The sequence below is a fragment of the Ruditapes philippinarum genome, unplaced genomic scaffold (assembly GCF_026571515.1).
Source record: "Ruditapes philippinarum isolate M1 unplaced genomic scaffold, ASM2657151v2 ctg4611_1_1_1_1, whole genome shotgun sequence".
NCBI lineage: Eukaryota > Metazoa > Mollusca > Bivalvia > Venerida > Veneridae > Ruditapes > Ruditapes philippinarum.
In genome coordinates this window covers 3328-20555 of record NW_026866747.1, presented here as the reverse complement: position 1 = coordinate 20555, position 17228 = coordinate 3328, and the positions used below count along the sequence as shown (strand labels likewise).

Here is a 17228-nt window from a genome sequence, read left to right as displayed (position 1 = left end):
CATTCATCATAACTTGCCGTGTTTAGCAATTTATACCTGATAAACCCTATGATAAACAGCGCGTGTAACTCACTGACTTTAAGGCAAGATATCATCATTTAAATTAAAGTATTCACTCGAAATATGCCCCCGCTTTCCACCACTGAACTCGTATTAACATGTACCGCTACCTTCGACTTACGTTGTAAGTGCAGATTTATCATGAAATAATTTTGATTATAAGATTCCGATTTTGAGTGACTGATTTATTTTGATGTCCAATACTCATATACAATTACATATTATTACTATTGCATTTTGTAGAATGATTTGTTTCATAACGTAATTAAAACATAGAGAGAATAAATGTCAATTTTTATTTTTTTTATTTATAATAACACTCGATTTCTGCAATATGAGTTAATATTCTACATTGGATATTCATTATATGAGCAAAACTATTCTAATTTTATTGTTAACGCCGCCAATCAAGATAACACGTTCTTTACTCGGTTAATCTTTTTCTATGAATATTGCATGATCTCACGGGGGGCAACACACATGATTTAAGAAATAATATATCCCAAACTGTGATTTAATTGCTCAATAAAATCACTGTTTGGAGTTCGGATGCGGGGAATTATATCACGAGGGCGTAGCCCGAGTGATATAATGATGCGCATCCGAACGACAAATAATGATTTTATCAAGCAATAAAATCACTGATTTGGATATATTATTTCGATTCTAACACGACATCAACAAATAAATGCTGAAGTACATGATAATAAGCTAAATTACGCCTGATTTGTTTCCGTACTTATTGTCAGCGCGTCACATTTTAGTGGTTACGTCACGTGTATAATGATTACGTCACATGTCTAAATATAGAACGCCAAACAGTGATTTTATAGCATAATAACACACACTTTCGGTTCATCTATGTTCAATAGGGAAAATGCGGGTCGTGTTAGAATCCTTGTTAACCGGTGCATCCTTAATTATAGAAAATGTAGATTTCATGGCATACCTTTCATGGCATACCTTAATAGTATTCGACCCTTAATTGTTAAGGTGTTAAAGCAACATTTATAATGCCTTTATTTTATCAATTGTTCTGGTCAAAGATATTTCCCCATGCAAATACTGTATCGTGGTAAAACTGTTATCACGAGATTAATGGGTTATTAATGGTGCAGTGGAAATTGTCAAGGAAGTTTTTATGCATTTGATGAATTTCAAGTATGTGATAGCAAAAATGCAAACCTGATTACAGTAATTGAATAAGCTTTTTTAAAAACACTGTAACCTAATAAAATATGCCCAGCCTTTTATAGAATGTCGAAAATTGTTTTTTCCCTAAAGCTTTAGCATGTACAAAAACTGGCTATTAAGCAGGATTGCGTTTCGTGGAAAGTCCTAGGTCTAGAATATGTCTAGAATATGTCTCAAGACCAAAACAGAGACCATTTTCGCACAGATACTTGGGGTTTTGAGCTCAAAACGCCTTTAAAATCCAAATAAAATGCATATTTGTCAATCCCAGGACATGTACTGATCATATATATCAAAAAATCTTAATATATGCCGTTTTGAAAAAAAATCATATTTCAACAACTATAATAATACACAAGATAAAAATGTTCGCCGGAAAAAATCCGCACCCCTACCGTCATAATCACCATGTATTTTATTCCATTTCCAATATTTTCACATAATCCTTTGGTCCATCGACACAGAAGATATAATTCTTCACGATGATGGTCAATTTTAAACTTCAACGGTAATATAAACAACGCAACAGCCGAAATAAACATCAATATTATCGCCGTTTTTTTTTCAACGACAAAATCTTTCGATATATTCAATGGACCAGACGGCTATGAACGAAGCTATCCGATTATGTGGTTCCCAAACTTAAAAGCGCTGCGCATTTTGCACACGGCAAAGCTGGGGCCACATAATCGGATAGTTTCGTTCATAGCCGTCTGGTCCATTGAATTTATCGAAAGATTTTGTCGTTGAAAAAAAACGGCGATAATATTGATGTTTATTTCGGCTGTTGCGTTGTTTATATTACCGTTGAAGTTTAAAATTGACCATCATCGTGAAGAATTATATCTTCTGTGTCGATAGACCAAAGGATTATGTGAAAATATTGGAAATGGAATAAAATACATGGTGATTATGACGGTAGGGGTGCGGATTTTTTCCGGCGAACATTTTTATCTTGTGTATTATTATAGCTGTTGAAATATGATTTTTTTTCAAAACAGCTTATATTAAGTTTTTTTGATATATATGATCAGTACATGTGCTGGGATTGACAAATATGCATTTTATTTGGATTTTAAAGGCGTTTTGAGCTCCAAACCCCAAGTGTCTGTGCATTTTCGTTTCAAAAGAAACATTTACACATTGTGAATTAGACTGTGTGCAATTGTATTTTGTAACTTTTCTTTTCAGGAGAATGAATAAAATAAAAGTCTATAACTTTTACTAACGATGCAAATATTTATTGAAACGGTCATAAGTCCTAGGATTAGGATACACTCAGGACTTTCTATGAAACGCATCACTGTTCTTTACACTCCGTATAATATTATCCTGATTCACAAAATACTTTTTAGTCTTAGATGTAATAGAATCAAATGTAATAGATATTCTTAAGCAACAAATATCCTTAAATATTTGTGTCTACTAAGAAAAACAAAGTACCAAGAAGTTACAGAGAAAATATAACAAACTGTGTGGTTATCACATACAGTTGACTCTCAATAAGTCAAAATCGCTTTACTCAAAATTCCGCCTAACTCGAATAATTTCTAAAGTCCCGTCAAATTTCCTTCTTTATCTTTGTATTTTAACTCCGCTTAGGTCAAATTTTGACTTACCGAGACTCCTGTTTAGTCGAAAAGAAAATTTGGTCCCGTCAATTAAAGTCCACATATTTTCATCTCAATTAGTCGAAGTGTGAAAACAGCCGACTGATGCCGGTCATCATGTATTATTAACACGTCGTAAAAGTGTCTTTAATCCGTTTCACGACTAAATTGGTTTTAACAGTTAGATAACTAAATTAAAATTTAATTACATTTCTTTAAAAAAGTTGACTCGTGCCAGTCTGACGGGTGTTAGTCAAATAACAGCCTAGTCAAATAACAGCCTAGGTATTGATGTGTATCATCAACGTAAATGATATTTGTATAATTAATGTTCCGTCATATTGCATACATTAATTTGTACTTTCGGTTAACGATAATTGCTAATTTTGTTTTCGTCCGATGATCAATTAAATCAAATATAATTGTGTGTTTATGTTTCACTATTAATATACATGTATTAAATTTTGAATGATATATTTTTGTTCATTTATAATTTGTAGTTGAAAGTGATTTACCGTCATTTCAATGGTTAAATATTGCAGCATTGCCGCTAACAACAATAAGAAACCTACTTTTTTTGCACATTCAATCAGGTACATGTATATACATGTACGAAGTCAACGTAATGGCGGTAGTTCCACGTTACTCGAATTCCGTTTCTCTCGAAGTAAAATACCTAGTCCCTTGGATTTCGAGTTACCGAGAGTCAACTGTATTTCTTATATTTTGTTTAATATTCTTGCCGTTTAGGATATTTCAAATCATTAGACTGCTTATAACGTATAATTCAAAATTCAAACAAAGTCTAACTCCATGACATTATCATTTTCTTATTTATTGACGTTTTTGAAACTATTGAAGGGATAGTTTTTCGATTTTGTTTTTCGATTCGAGTATTTTCTTTTGATTATAACTCACCAATACCAAAATAAATATCATAATTTAATTTCTATGAAAACAATGATGTCAACATATTTCAAACTGCGTAATGTTGACACTGATTGAATTTATTGAAGGGATAAAAGTTAGTAAAATAATCAACCAATGCCGAATGAATTATCATAATTGTATCAAAACAATGATGTTGCCATTTCTCAAAACTCCGTAATATTGATACTTATTGAAACACCAAATAACTTGTTTCATTTTATTTGTAATTGCAATGTTATTGAATTGTAAATCACGATTGCTTGTTTTTTATAATTAAAAGAAATATGATAGCTTGAGCTTTCTTTCAGATTAGTTCCCTGGCGTTTATTCATTTTGCCCAAAATTTTTTATGAAAATTTCTTTTTAAAAAGAATGAAAATGTCATAAATGTAAATCATCACATCAAACAAGATTAAGGATTTAGATCTTTAGTTATATCACTTGTTAATTAAAAGCATCGGTATCAAAGAATCTAAAGAAATTTTACTATTGATAATTATTTCTTAAAACTTCAATTTGTACAAGTATTTATTTACTCTTGGTCAGTCATTCTATATGAAAACAGAAAATAAATCTATCATTGAATGGCGATGTAAAATATCCATCAATTACACGTAAAGATTGAGCAACTTGATCAAAGACTTAAGTATCATTCCCGATGGATATTTCACCGCACTTGACACACTGAAACTAGCTTTGATGCAGTTCTTTAAACTCCGGATATCCTTATTCAGAAAACACTTCAAAGATGTAAAAAGATATCATTATGCCACCCTAAAGTATTCATAAATAGTGTGTTCTTCCAAGAAAACACAGTTCCAAGAAATTTAAGAGAGGATATAATATAAACAGTGTGGTTAACACATATTGCTGATAATTTATCTAATTTTCCTGCTGTTTTTCACTTATAAATGTGAAATCATTAGATTGCTTAAAACGTATAATTTAAAAGTCAAACAAAGTCTTACTCCATGACATTATCATTATCTTAATTATTGACGTTTTTGAAACTTATGAAGGGATAGAAGATACGTTTGATTTTCTTTTTCGATTCAATGTTTTTGTTATTATTATAACTCACCAATGCCAAAAGAAATATCATAATTTGATTTCTGTGAAAATAATGATCTCGCAATATTTCAAAGCTGTGTAATGTTGATACTTTTTGAACATCAAAAGGCTTTACGGTTCATTTTATATTACGTAGTGATTTACGATGTAAATGCATGATAAATCACTATGTGACATGTTTTATTATAATTAAGAAGCAATATGATAGCATTGAAGCTTACGTTCAGATTATTGTCGTTTATACATTTGACCGTCCTTCTATGCATTTTCTTTTCAATAATGTGCACATCAAACAAGATTAATGATTTAGATCTTTATACCACTTCAGTCATATCACTTGTGAGTTAGTCGCATCGGTATATAGAGGATCTATAAAAAATTGCACTTTTGAAATGTATGCACTTCTTTATGATAATATACATTAAATATAGACTGAATTGAAAATGGTATTGAGGAATAACGCTTTCGTAAGACTGTCATGATTTGATTTACCATTATTGCTAGAAAAAGCCTTAACAATCATATATAAATATATATTTTAAAAATTTATTATTCAATAACTAGGTAAACATTTATGCTTTCATTCGAGTTATGACATCGCGTTGTTAATTTGCGCGGTAACTGATTTATATACCGTACAATATAGAGCATGTTCATTAGATAAAGCTCTAATATCTTGCCTTTTAATGGCAAATTGTTTTATTTTTGTATTTAGTCATCTTTTATATATGTGCAAATAGACCCGTGTGAATCATTCATTTCGGACGTGATACGAGTTAAGGGCATTGCTTTTCAAGCAACCATGTGTTGCGTAATTTAATATATTTCTAATAAAGTACACACTGCAAATCCCTATGATTGTTGCATTATTTAAAATGTGAAATGTTATCTAAATCAATCATTACCGTTAAACTGAATTACAATGTACTTAAATACACATGGACTACCACGAACCTTATCGCAAGTGCCATTGATAATGACTGTCATATAGTATCATTTTTTCACATCAAGCTCAAATGCACATTTCGATTTACGATGATCGTGCGACCTGTTATTAAAGTAATCATGGTATTAGAACTTATCAACACTTTAAATGCAAATTTAAATCTTACTGTTGTAATGAAAAGATATTTAGTCGGGAGTATGGACATATTAAAAAATACTAGTATTCTCCAGGAACAGTTGGTTTTTGAAAAAGGAATAGGAAATGACTCTGATAGTGTTATTTTGTTCAATGATTCGGTGGTTCAAACATCGAATATTACATCAAGTGACATGGTACGCCGATTATTTCAGATACTGCTTTGCAGGCGTGTCAGGCGGACACAGTATGATGGGCTGAGCCTAGGTAGTATCTTTGTCATGTTGACTAACTCGCACAAATAAAGGTCACAGTGAAGTTCACAAGATTTCAAAGGTGAAATAAAAATATTAAAATTTGTTTCTTGGCGCTGTATTTTGCTTATGCTTTAAAGTATTATGCTAAGTTGTCAGAGGAGTTTTAAATTGTTGAGCCAGCTTGTGGTGAGGTTGACTTTGTTTTCACTTTTGACAGTTTGGTGCGCTTGTCAGTCTGTGCATCCGTCTAGATTTGTCCGATATATATGAGAACTTTCGTGACCAGGTGTTGCGTGATAATTACACGGGATCTTTTTACTATAAGCTGGTTTAGTAATTACCATATCCTTTTGTTATGTCTTTTGTAACTTGCTTGCTTACGTCAACAGCTTGCAATTTTCTCATTGAATTGAGATCTATTCATGTGTCGAAGTCCCGAAGTGTCGGAAGTTTTAACGCAAGTCCCTTCAACTTCAACTTACCGAAGTTCTACTGTACTTACATGAAAATTGTGTATAGTTAAAATAGTATACAGTAAACCTTTTATTTCACCTATTAAATTCTTTAATCTTTCATTTTTCAGTTATTTCAGCCATTTTTACTTCTCTGGTATTATCTGCATCACATCATCATTATTGATGTGTCTGTATGTAACATGCGGTGGTGGACAGTGGCCTGAATTTGTACACACCATCATTGCTGTCATGAGATACCCTGTACCTGAGAGTAAGTTCTGCTTTTATAAATGAATATTTATTGCCATTCTTGATGTACATGAAACATGTATTTAACACACATTATGCTCAGAAACAATTAAAATTTTAACTTTTTTAAAAAGAGAGTAAACTTAAATTTTGGAAATGTTTAAAATAATGGTTGGAGCATGTTAGATGCTTTTTACTGGAAGACAGTGGGAAATAATTTGTCATAAAAGTAGCAAAATCACAATGTTAACAAAGTAGTATTTTGACTTCCATACAAAAAATACTAAATCATCACTCAGTCTCTAACTGTACTGATTGCAAAAAGATGGTTCAGGTAATTGGCAAATGAAGTAACTTTGTGGAAACTATAAAATTACACTAAAAGTAAAGATTTTAAGAAATGAAACTAAAAGCATTTCTTGGGCATAACTGGACCTTTAACATACTGTAGATGCACAAAATCTACAATAAAAACCAGCTTGTTATAAGCATTAAAATTTCTTTTAAGCTTGTTTGAAGATTTAGTTTGATTAAATGTCCTGATTGAACAATAACACTGGTCATCATTAACACATTCATTTATAAATTATTAGAGAGCAGATTTTTGAAATACCTGCACTTTTTATTCAACCATTGGATATTTGTGATTAATGGCTAACCCGAGAATGATGATTTTAAAGTTTGATTGCCCTATAAGTTCAGCCTTCTTCCTTGTTGATAAGCATATCAGGAAATTTTTTCTGTTTGTTTTCAGGTTATGGGGACAATGTTCTCTAACATTGTGGTTTTGACCTGTGCAAGTTGCCAGGTATTGAGAAGGTTTCTCGAGTGTCTATTTATCAGTGTTTACTCTCCTGATAGCAAAATGAGCTTCGTCATCTACTTTGTTGGTGTGGCATTCTATACAGCTCTTCCTATTACCTCCCTTTCAGGGACTAATCTTAATGATGCTTTCAAATGTGAAGGTAAGTTTGCTGTCTGGTGAGATAGTTTGGTATGATAAACATGTCTTTATTTCAATTAATCTGGTATTAATTAACAATGTAATTTGTGGTATATACATGAAGCATATAGCACAAAATATTAACATGATTTACATGTACATTTGTTTTCAAATCATTTGACCCAATTACAATTTCATTATATTCGATGCTATTGAAGTACTTGTATATGTATGTAGAAGAGGAAACAATTACAAGTATGATTAAAAAAATGCAAACAGGAAGAAAATGAGCATGACACTTATTGACGTTATTGTTATCTTGTCTTTGATAAATTACTTTGACAGCTATTATTACTGTACAAATGAATTTATGAAATGAGGATATGTGATGAAATGAATTTGACATATATTGTCAGGTCTTGTAATCATTTTTGAAACCCAAAAACTTGAAAAATATCACAAATTAACTTGCCTGAGGTTGGGTTTATGTTTTCCCAAACTATAAAAATGTTGACATAGTTCAAAAACTCTTGACATTTCCTATATTTCATAGTAATTTTGTGAACATATTTTTTGTAAGCCTATGAGCCATCTATATTATATAGCAATAGATATTTATCAGTATAAAGACTCAGATTTTTTTTACATTTTTAGAATTACTTCAGTATGTTTGTTGGAACCATATTGTTGGTGTTGCTCTATTTATCTGGGCATCATATCAACAGAGAAAAGTTGCATTCCAGTTTGCTCAACTTCGCCAGAACAAATCAGGTATATTACTATCATTATCAGGCCTTCTTACTTTTATTTGTTATGTCTTGTCAGATTTCATTTTGCTAGTTGTAAATGTTTTCTTTTACCCATAGCCTGCTAGCCACAACTGACTGTACCCTTGCAACCAGCACTGACTAAATTCAGTCTGCATGTCTGTGTTGTCTAATCATGGTCTTCACTGTTGACTATTCAGTCAGTATATGAGCCGTGCCACGACAAAACCAACGTAATGCATTTACGACCATCATGAATCAAGACCAGCCTGCGCATCCGCGCAGTCTGATCAGGATCCATGCTGTTCGCTATCAGTTTTGCTACTTGTAATAGGGTTGGTAAGCGAACAGCATGGATCCTGATCAGACTGCCCGGATGCGCAGGCTGGTCTGGATCCATGCTGGTCGCAAACGCATTATGTTCACATATTTTTTATACTAAAAATAATGAATGATTCAGTCCAGAATGAAAGATGGACAAGTCAAAATAAGTTATTAATGATATTGGAATGGTAAGATTTATTTGTGCTTTATCACAATCTCTACTTGGGAATAGTTATTGTAAATACTTCAGTTACTTAAGTTTATAAATTAAGGCTCCTTATTAATTGTGCATTATGTAATGCTGGAGGGGAAATAACCATTGTAGTTATCGTGTATGCATCTTTTTACTTTGGGTACATTTAATTCAGTTAATTTGTCTGATTTGTTTCTTGAAACTTGTTTAAGTTTGTGAAAGAAGTCAATTGTTTATACAGAATTTATTTTAGTTTGATTGTGTAGGAAGCTGTAAGTCAACAAAAACACTCTGGAATTTGTTCCTGGAACCAACCAGTACTGAGCAATGAATGTAAAGTTTCTTTCTCAAGGAAACAACAGCTTGTCCCTGATGGGGTTACCCATCCATAAAAGTACTTGTCTGATGCATTGACAACTTTGCCATGCTGCAGATTCAAAGGAACCAAATTTGAAGCAGCTTCAAATTATAAGAAATTGTTTTTCAAGATAGAAGGAATCACTGTAATATGTTTTGTACTTTAATGATTATACATTCATACTTTTGTGTGATAAAAGAATAACTAACTTGTAAACATTTTGATAATTTCAGGGAGAGTTCATAACACAAAGCATCACATTCCGTATGGAGGATTATTTGAATATGTGTCATGTCCACATTACTTCACAGAAATACTCATATATCTCTCGATGAATATCATCTTCTCATTTAGAAACACTATGATGATCTCATTGTTCATATTTGTTCTAGCAAACCAGGTGATTTCAGGATACTTTAGTCATAAATGGTACAAAGAGACATTTAAAACTTATCCTAAAAATAGAAAATCAACCATTCCTTTTATATTTTAAGAAGGTTTTTGTTTTCATGAATACTCATGTCATGTAAAATGAGTACATGTACTTCTAGAGTATTTAAAATTTGATATTAAAGTCTATATGTATTAACTTACACAAATACTCCACTCTCTGTAGTAGAGGCCAGTTTCATTTTACTCATTTTTGAAAATAAGTGTATGTGCGAGAAAATGCATTGTTGTACTTTTACTGTTATTAGCTCACCTCTCACAAAGTGACAGGGTGAGCTTTTGTGATCGCTTTTCGTCCCGCGTCCGTAAACTTTTACTTTAAATGACATCTCCTCATAAACCACTAAGCCAATTTCATCCAAACTTCACTGGAATGTTCCTTTGGTGGTCACCTTTAAAAATTGTTCAAAGAATTTAATTCCATGCAGAACTCTGGTTGCCATGGCAACCGAAAGAAAAAACTTTAAACATTTTCTTTTAAAAAACCCAAAGAGCTAGAGCTTAGATATTTGGCATGAAACATCTTCTAGTGAGTGTCTACCAAGTTTGTTCAAATAAAATTCCTGAGGTCAAAATTGGCCCCGCTCCAGGGGGTCATTGATTTTCCCTATATGCATATAGTAAAAACTTAAAAAATCTTCTTTTAAATAACCAAAAGAGCTAGAGCTAAGATATTTAGCATGAAACATCTTCTAATTAGTATCTACCAAGTTTGTTCAAATAAAAGCCCTGGGGTCAAAATTGGCCCCGCCCCAGGGGGTCATTGATTTTCCCTATATGCATATAGTAAAAACTTAAAAATCTTCTTTTAAAGAACCCAAAGAGCTTGAGCTAAGATATTTAGCATGAAACATGTTCTATTGGGTGTCTAACCAAGTTTGTTTCAAATAAAAGCCCTGGGGTCAAAATTGGCCCCGCCCGGGTGTCATTGATTTTCCTTATATATGTGTATATCTAAGCAAAAACTTAAAAAATCTCTTTGAAAAACCCTAGATAGCTAGAGTAAAGGTATTAAGCATGAAACATCTTCTAGTCAGTGTCTACAAAGTTTGTTCAGATAAAAGCCTGGGGTCAAAATTGGTCCTGCCGTGGGTCATTGATTTTCCTTATATGTGTATAGGCAAAACTTAAATATCTTCTTTGAAAACCCAAATAGCTAGAGTTAGATATTAAGCATGAAACATGTTCTAGAAAGTGTCTACAAAGTTTGTTCAGATAAAAGCCCTGGGGTCAAAATTGGTCCTGCCCCGTGGGTCATTGATTTTCCTTATATGTGTATAGCAAAAACTTAAATATCTTCTTTGAAAACCCAAATAGCTAGAGTTTAGATATTAAGCATGAAACATGTTCTAGAAAGTGTCTACAAAGTTTGTTCAAATAAAAGCCCTGGGGTCAAAATTGGCCCCGCCCCAGGGGGTCATTGATTTTCCCTATATGCATATAGTAAAAACTTAAAAATCTTCTTTTAAAGAACCCAAAGAGCTTGAGCTAAGATATTTAGCATGAAACATGTTCTATTGGGTGTCTACCAAGTTTGTTCAAATAAAAGCCCTGGGGTCAAAATTGGCCCCGCCCCGGGTGTCATTGATTTTCCTTATATATGTGTATATCTAAGCAAAAACTTAAAAAATCTCTTTGAAAAAACCTAGATAGCTAGAGTAAAGGTATTAAGCATGAAACATCTTCTAGTCAGTGTCTACAAAGTTTGTTCAGATAAAAGCCCTGGGGTCAAAATTGGTCCTGCCCCGTGGGTCATTGATTTTCCTTATATGTGTATAGCAAAAACTTAAATATCTTCTTTGAAAACCCAAATAGCTAGAGTTTAGATATTAAGCATGAAACATGTTCTAGAAAGTGTCTACAAAGTTTGTTCAGATAAAAGCCCTGGGGTCAAAATTGGTCCTGCCCCGTGGGTCATTGATTTTCCTTATATGTGTATAGCAAAAACTTAAATATCTTCTTTGAAAACCCAAATAGCTAGAGTTTAGATATTAAGCATGAAACATGTTCTAGAAAGTGTCTACAAAGTTTGTTCAAATAAAAGCCCTGGGGTCAAAACTGGCCCCGCCCCAGGGTTTCATTGTTTTAACTATATGTGTATGGTAAAAACTTAAAAAATCTTCTTTTGAAAAACCCAATGAGCTACAGCTTAGATGTTTAGCATGAAAAATTCTTATGGGTGTCTACCAAGTTTGTTCAAATAAAAGCCCTTGGGTTAAAATTGGCCCTGCGGGGGTGGGGGAGGGGGCAGATCATTGTTTTCATTATATGTGTGTAGTAAAAACTTAACATCATGAAACATTTTCTTATGGGTGTCTTCCAAGTTTGTTCAAACTAGAACTGCCACTATCATGGCGTGAATACCCCCGCATACCACTTTGTCAGAATCAACAGTGGCCATTTACATGGGTGCAAGTTGAAAATTTGGAAAAACCTGAAAACTGTTATTCATAATCATTTTCCTATATAATCTAATAGTAAAACATGATGAAATTTGTCACAAAAACCTGAACTTCAGGCATATGCCTGAAAACTTGCACCCATGCATTTAGAGCTCAAGGACAACCTCCCTGCCAAATCTGAGGTTACTAAGCCAGTGCATTGCTAAGTTATGTATTCTACATGCTTCAAATGTCAAAATCAATACATTGCGGACAGGACATTCTTTAACAATTGAGAAGAAAAGCTTTTTAGCTCACCTGAGCATAAGCTCAGGGTGAGCTATTAGGATCACTCTTCGTCCGTCGTACGTTGTCCGTTCACACTTTTCAAACGACATCTCCTCTGAAACCATAAGGCAGATCATAATGAAACTTCACAGGGATGTTCCTTGTGTGAAGCCTTAACAAAGTTGTTCAAAGAATTCCATTCCATGCAGAACTCTGGTTGCCATGGCAACCAAAAGAAAAAACTTCAAACATCTTCTTCTAGAAAACCCAAAGAGCTAGAGCTTAGATATTTGGCATGAAACATCTTCTAATGGGTGTCTACTAAGTTTGTTCAAATAAAAGCCCTGGGGTCAAAATTAGCCCCGCCCCAGGGGGTCATTGATTTTCCCTATATGCATATAGTAAAAACTTAAATCTTCTTTTAAAGTACCAAAAGAGCTAGAGCTAAGATATTTAGCATAAAACATCTTCTAATGAGTGTCTACCAAGATTGTTCAAATAAAAGCCCTGGGGTCAAAATTGGCCCCGCCCCAGGGGGTCATTAATTTTCCCTATATGCATATAGTAAAAACTTAAAAAATCTTCTTTTAAAAAACCCAAAGAGCTAGAGCTTAGATATTTGGCATGAAACATGTTCTAATGGATGTCTACCAACTTTGTTCAAATAAAAGCCCTGGGGTCAAAATTGGCCCCGCCCCTGGGGGGTCATTGATTTTCCCTATATGCTTATAGTAAAAACTTAAAAAAAATTCTTTTAAAGAACCCAAAAAGCTAGAGCTAAGATATTTAGCATGAAACATCTTCTAATCGGTGTCTACCAAGTTTGTTCAAATAAAAGCCCTGGGGTCAAAATTGGCCCCGCCCCAGGGGGTCATTGATTTTCCCTAATATGCATATAATAAAAACTTTAAAAAATTTTCTTTTAAAGAACCCAAACAGCTAGAGCTAAGATATTTAGCATGAAACATCTTCTAATGGGTGTCTACTAAGTTTGTTCAAATAAAAGCCCTGGGGTCAAAATTAGCCCCGCCCCAGGGGGTCATTGATTTTCCCTATATGCATATAGTAAATACTTAAAAAAATTTCTTTTAAAGAACCCAAAGAGCAAGAGCTAAGATATTTGGCATGAAACATCTTCTAGTGACTGTCTACCAAGATTGTTCAAATAAAAGCCCTGGGGTCAAAATTGGCCCCGCCCCAGGGGGTCATTGATTTTCCCTATATGCATATAGTAAAAACTTAAAAAATCTTCTTCTAAAAAACCCAAAGAGCTAGAGCTAAGATTTTTGGCATGAAACATGTTCTAATGGATGTCGACCAAGTTTGTTCAAATAAAAGCCCTGGGGTCAAAATTGGCCCCGCCCCAGGGGGTCATTGATTTTCCCTATATGCATATAGTAAAAACTTAAAAAAATTTCTTTTAAAGAACCCAAAGAGCTAGAGCTAAGATATTTAGCATGAAACATCTTCTAATGTATATATTCTTTTATTTCCTCCAATATTTGAAGAGCATAACATATATACATACAAAAAATACAAATATTTACATGAAATAATAAAACACAAAACATATTATGAAACATAGCATTAATAACAAGTAAAGAGAGGCAATTTCCTTAAGACTGCACATGTCGAAAAAGAAGTACAGGATCAAAAATTAAGGAAAATTAATCTTATATAACAGGAGTTACATTTGCTGTCATATTTTCTAATATATCATATGAGCATGTTTCTTATAGATCTATTATCTTATATGACAACATTGTCTTAAATAAATTCTTACATATACTGTGGAATCCGCAGAGTTCAATGCTTATCGAAACGAAACACAAGATCTGAACAGCGGATGAGACATGAAATTACAGTTTTATTTTTGTTTTAACACAGCATGAAACATCTTCTAATCGGTGTCTACCAAGTTTGTTCAAATAAAAGCCCTGGGGTCAAAATTGGCCCCGCCCCAGGGGGTCATTGATTTTCCCTGTATGCATATAGTAAAAACTTAAAAAAATCTTCTTTTAAAGAACCCAAAGAGCTAGAGCTAAGATATTAAGCATGAAACATCTTCTAATGAGTGTCTACCAAGATTGTTCAAATAAAAGCCCTGGGGTCAAAATTGGTCCCGCCCCAGGGTGTCATTGTATTTAACTATATGTGTATAGTAAAAACTTGTTCTTTTAAAAAACCCAATGAGCTAGAGCTTAGATGTTCAGCATGAAACATCTTATGGGTGTCTACCAAGTTTGTTCAAATAAAAGCCTTTGGATTAAAATTGGCCCTGCCAGGGGTGGGGGGTGGGAAGGTCATTGTTTTTCATTATATGTGTGTATAACGACTTAACATCATGAAACATCTTCTAATGGGCGTCTTCCAAGTTTGTTCAAATAAAAGCCCTGGGGTTTAAACTGGCCCCGCTCCAGGGGCCTATATACAGGTGAGTGACCTCAGGGCCATCATGGCCCTCTTGTTTTTGTCAAGGTCCCCGTGACCTTGACCTTTGACCCAGTGACCTCAAAATCAATAGGGGTCACCTTATAGTCATGATCAACATCCATGCCAAATATGAAGACTGTGGGTCAAAGGAATCTTAAGTTAATGGGTGGACAAACTTTTTGAAGTCAAAGTCCCTTTGACCTTAACCTTTGACCCAGTGACCTCAAAATCAAAAGGACTAACCTTCTAATCATGATCAACATCCATGCCAAATATGAAGACTGTGGGTCAAAGGAATCTAAAGTTATTGGGCAGACAAACTTTTTGAAGTCAAAGTCCCTGTGACCTTGACCTTTGACCTCAAAATCAATAGGGGTCATCTACTAATCATGACTAACCTCCATTCCAAATATGAAGACTGTGGGTCAAAGGAATCTTAAGTTATTGGGCGGACAAGCTTTTTGAAGTCAAGGCCCCTTTGACCTTGACCTTTGACCTGGTGACCTCAAAATCAATAGGGGTCATCTACTAATCATGACTAACCTCCATGCCAAATATGAAGACTGTGGGTCAAAGGAATCTTAAGTTATTGGGCGGACAAGCTTTTTGAAGTGAAGGCCCCTGTGACCTTGACCTTTGACCTGGTGACCTCAAAGTCAATAGGGGTCATCTACTAATCATGACTAACCTCCATACCAAATATGAAGATGTCGCAGGGTCATATTGATGTATTAATGTTAGATGTTATTTGTAAATGTATGTCCCATATTGTACACCGTAGATTATGTGAAGTCCTATATTTGTATCCTTATTCTATATTCCATACATTCATCCTTTTTATTCATTTACTCATTCATTCATTTCTTCATTCATTCATTTATTAACAAGTATGTACTAACCATTGGTACGGGCCTCAATCTTAAATATTCTATTTCCGCACTAAGTACCTTCACGCATGCGCACTCCTACTGAAGATTTTCATGGCGCGAGCCAGACTTCGTATTCATTGATAATAAATATTTTCTGAGAGCGTATTTCTGTATTTTATAGCAACCCTCAAGCCCAGAACCTCTTAGCAGCACCTTTCCCATATCGTAAGAGTGGACTTGGACAAAGACTATGGGTCAAAGGAATCTTAAGTTATTGGGCGGACAAGCTTTTTGAAGTCAAGGCCCCTGTGACCTTGACCTTTGACCTAGTGACCTCAAAATCCAAAAGGGGTCATCTACTAATCATGACTAACCTCCATGCCAAATATGACGACTGTAGGTCAAAGGAATCTTAAGTTATTGGGCGGACAAGCTTTTTGAAGTCAAGGCCCCTGTGACCTTGACCTTTGACCTCAAAATCAATAGGGGTCATCTACTAATCATGACTAACCTCCATGCCAGATATGAAGACTAAGGGTCAAAGGAATCTTAAGTTATTGGGCGGACAAGAAAAAACCGACGGACGGACGGCCGGACAAGCTGATTCCAGTATACCCCCCTTACAACTTTGTTGTGCGCGGGTATAATAAAAGCACTGGGGTTTAAACTGGCCCCGCTTTGGGGGCCTATATACAGGTGAGCGACCTTAGGGCCATCATGGCTCTCTTGTATATAAGACACAAAGTTTCTCTATATACATGTAATATAAATTTAATTATTGTGTTGGTTTCAAAATAAAACTGAAGCTGTTATGGTCGCTGGTTGGCATTGTCATCAGGCCAAACTTTTCCAATTTCTTAGTTGTAAGACATGGGGCATTATCCTGAAAGCAATTAAAAATTATGCCTCTTTTCTAGTTAGAATTTCTATAACTAACAAAGGCCTTTATTGGCATACAAACTAATGGTGACAAGGCATATCTGAAGAACAAGGGACATAATTAAGTGATCAGTTATTCATCTTCTAAAGCAGTTAAGTGCATAACAGTATAGTATAGTCTGATTTTATTGACCTGTCAATTATGAATACATTATAGGACTCATTTAAATATTCGATCCCACTTCGGTTTGGTCCGTGTACTTTACGAGAATTAATGTGGAATATATAAGTCATGGATTGAAAGTCACGCCTGCTTAATGTGAAGGTTTTCGTTAATTCACAATAGGACAGTCGGTAAAGAGAATGCCTGATAATTGAGAGGTCTGTGGTTCGATCCTTACTGTTGCCATTGTAGTACTCTTTATTTTTGCAGTAT

The 17228-nt window shown here is 34.1% G+C and overlaps 1 protein-coding gene across 1 annotated transcript; it reads left to right on the top strand.

Annotated features, from left to right (window-relative positions):
• Positions 1-7232: 7232 nt before the first annotated feature.
• On the top strand, positions 7233-10511 carry LOC132733554 (polyprenol reductase-like). The gene is made up of 4 exons (XM_060720211.1): positions 7233-7241; positions 7662-7872; positions 8505-8621; positions 9726-10511. The coding sequence occupies exons 1-4, from the start codon at positions 7233-7235 to the stop codon at positions 9983-9985; spliced, it is 597 nt and encodes a 198-aa protein (XP_060576194.1). The 3' UTR covers positions 9986-10511.
• The last annotated feature ends 6717 nt before the right edge of the window (positions 10512-17228 follow it).

Excerpts from the sequence above, each read along its gene's own strand:
- LOC132733554 (XM_060720211.1), top strand. Across the intron at positions 7,873-8,504 it reads TGATGCTTTCAAATGTGAAG|AATTACTTCAGTATGTTTGT; the intron begins GTAAGTTTGCTG and ends TTACATTTTTAG. Across the intron at positions 8,622-9,725 it reads ACTTCGCCAGAACAAATCAG|GGAGAGTTCATAACACAAAG; the intron begins GTATATTACTAT and ends TGATAATTTCAG.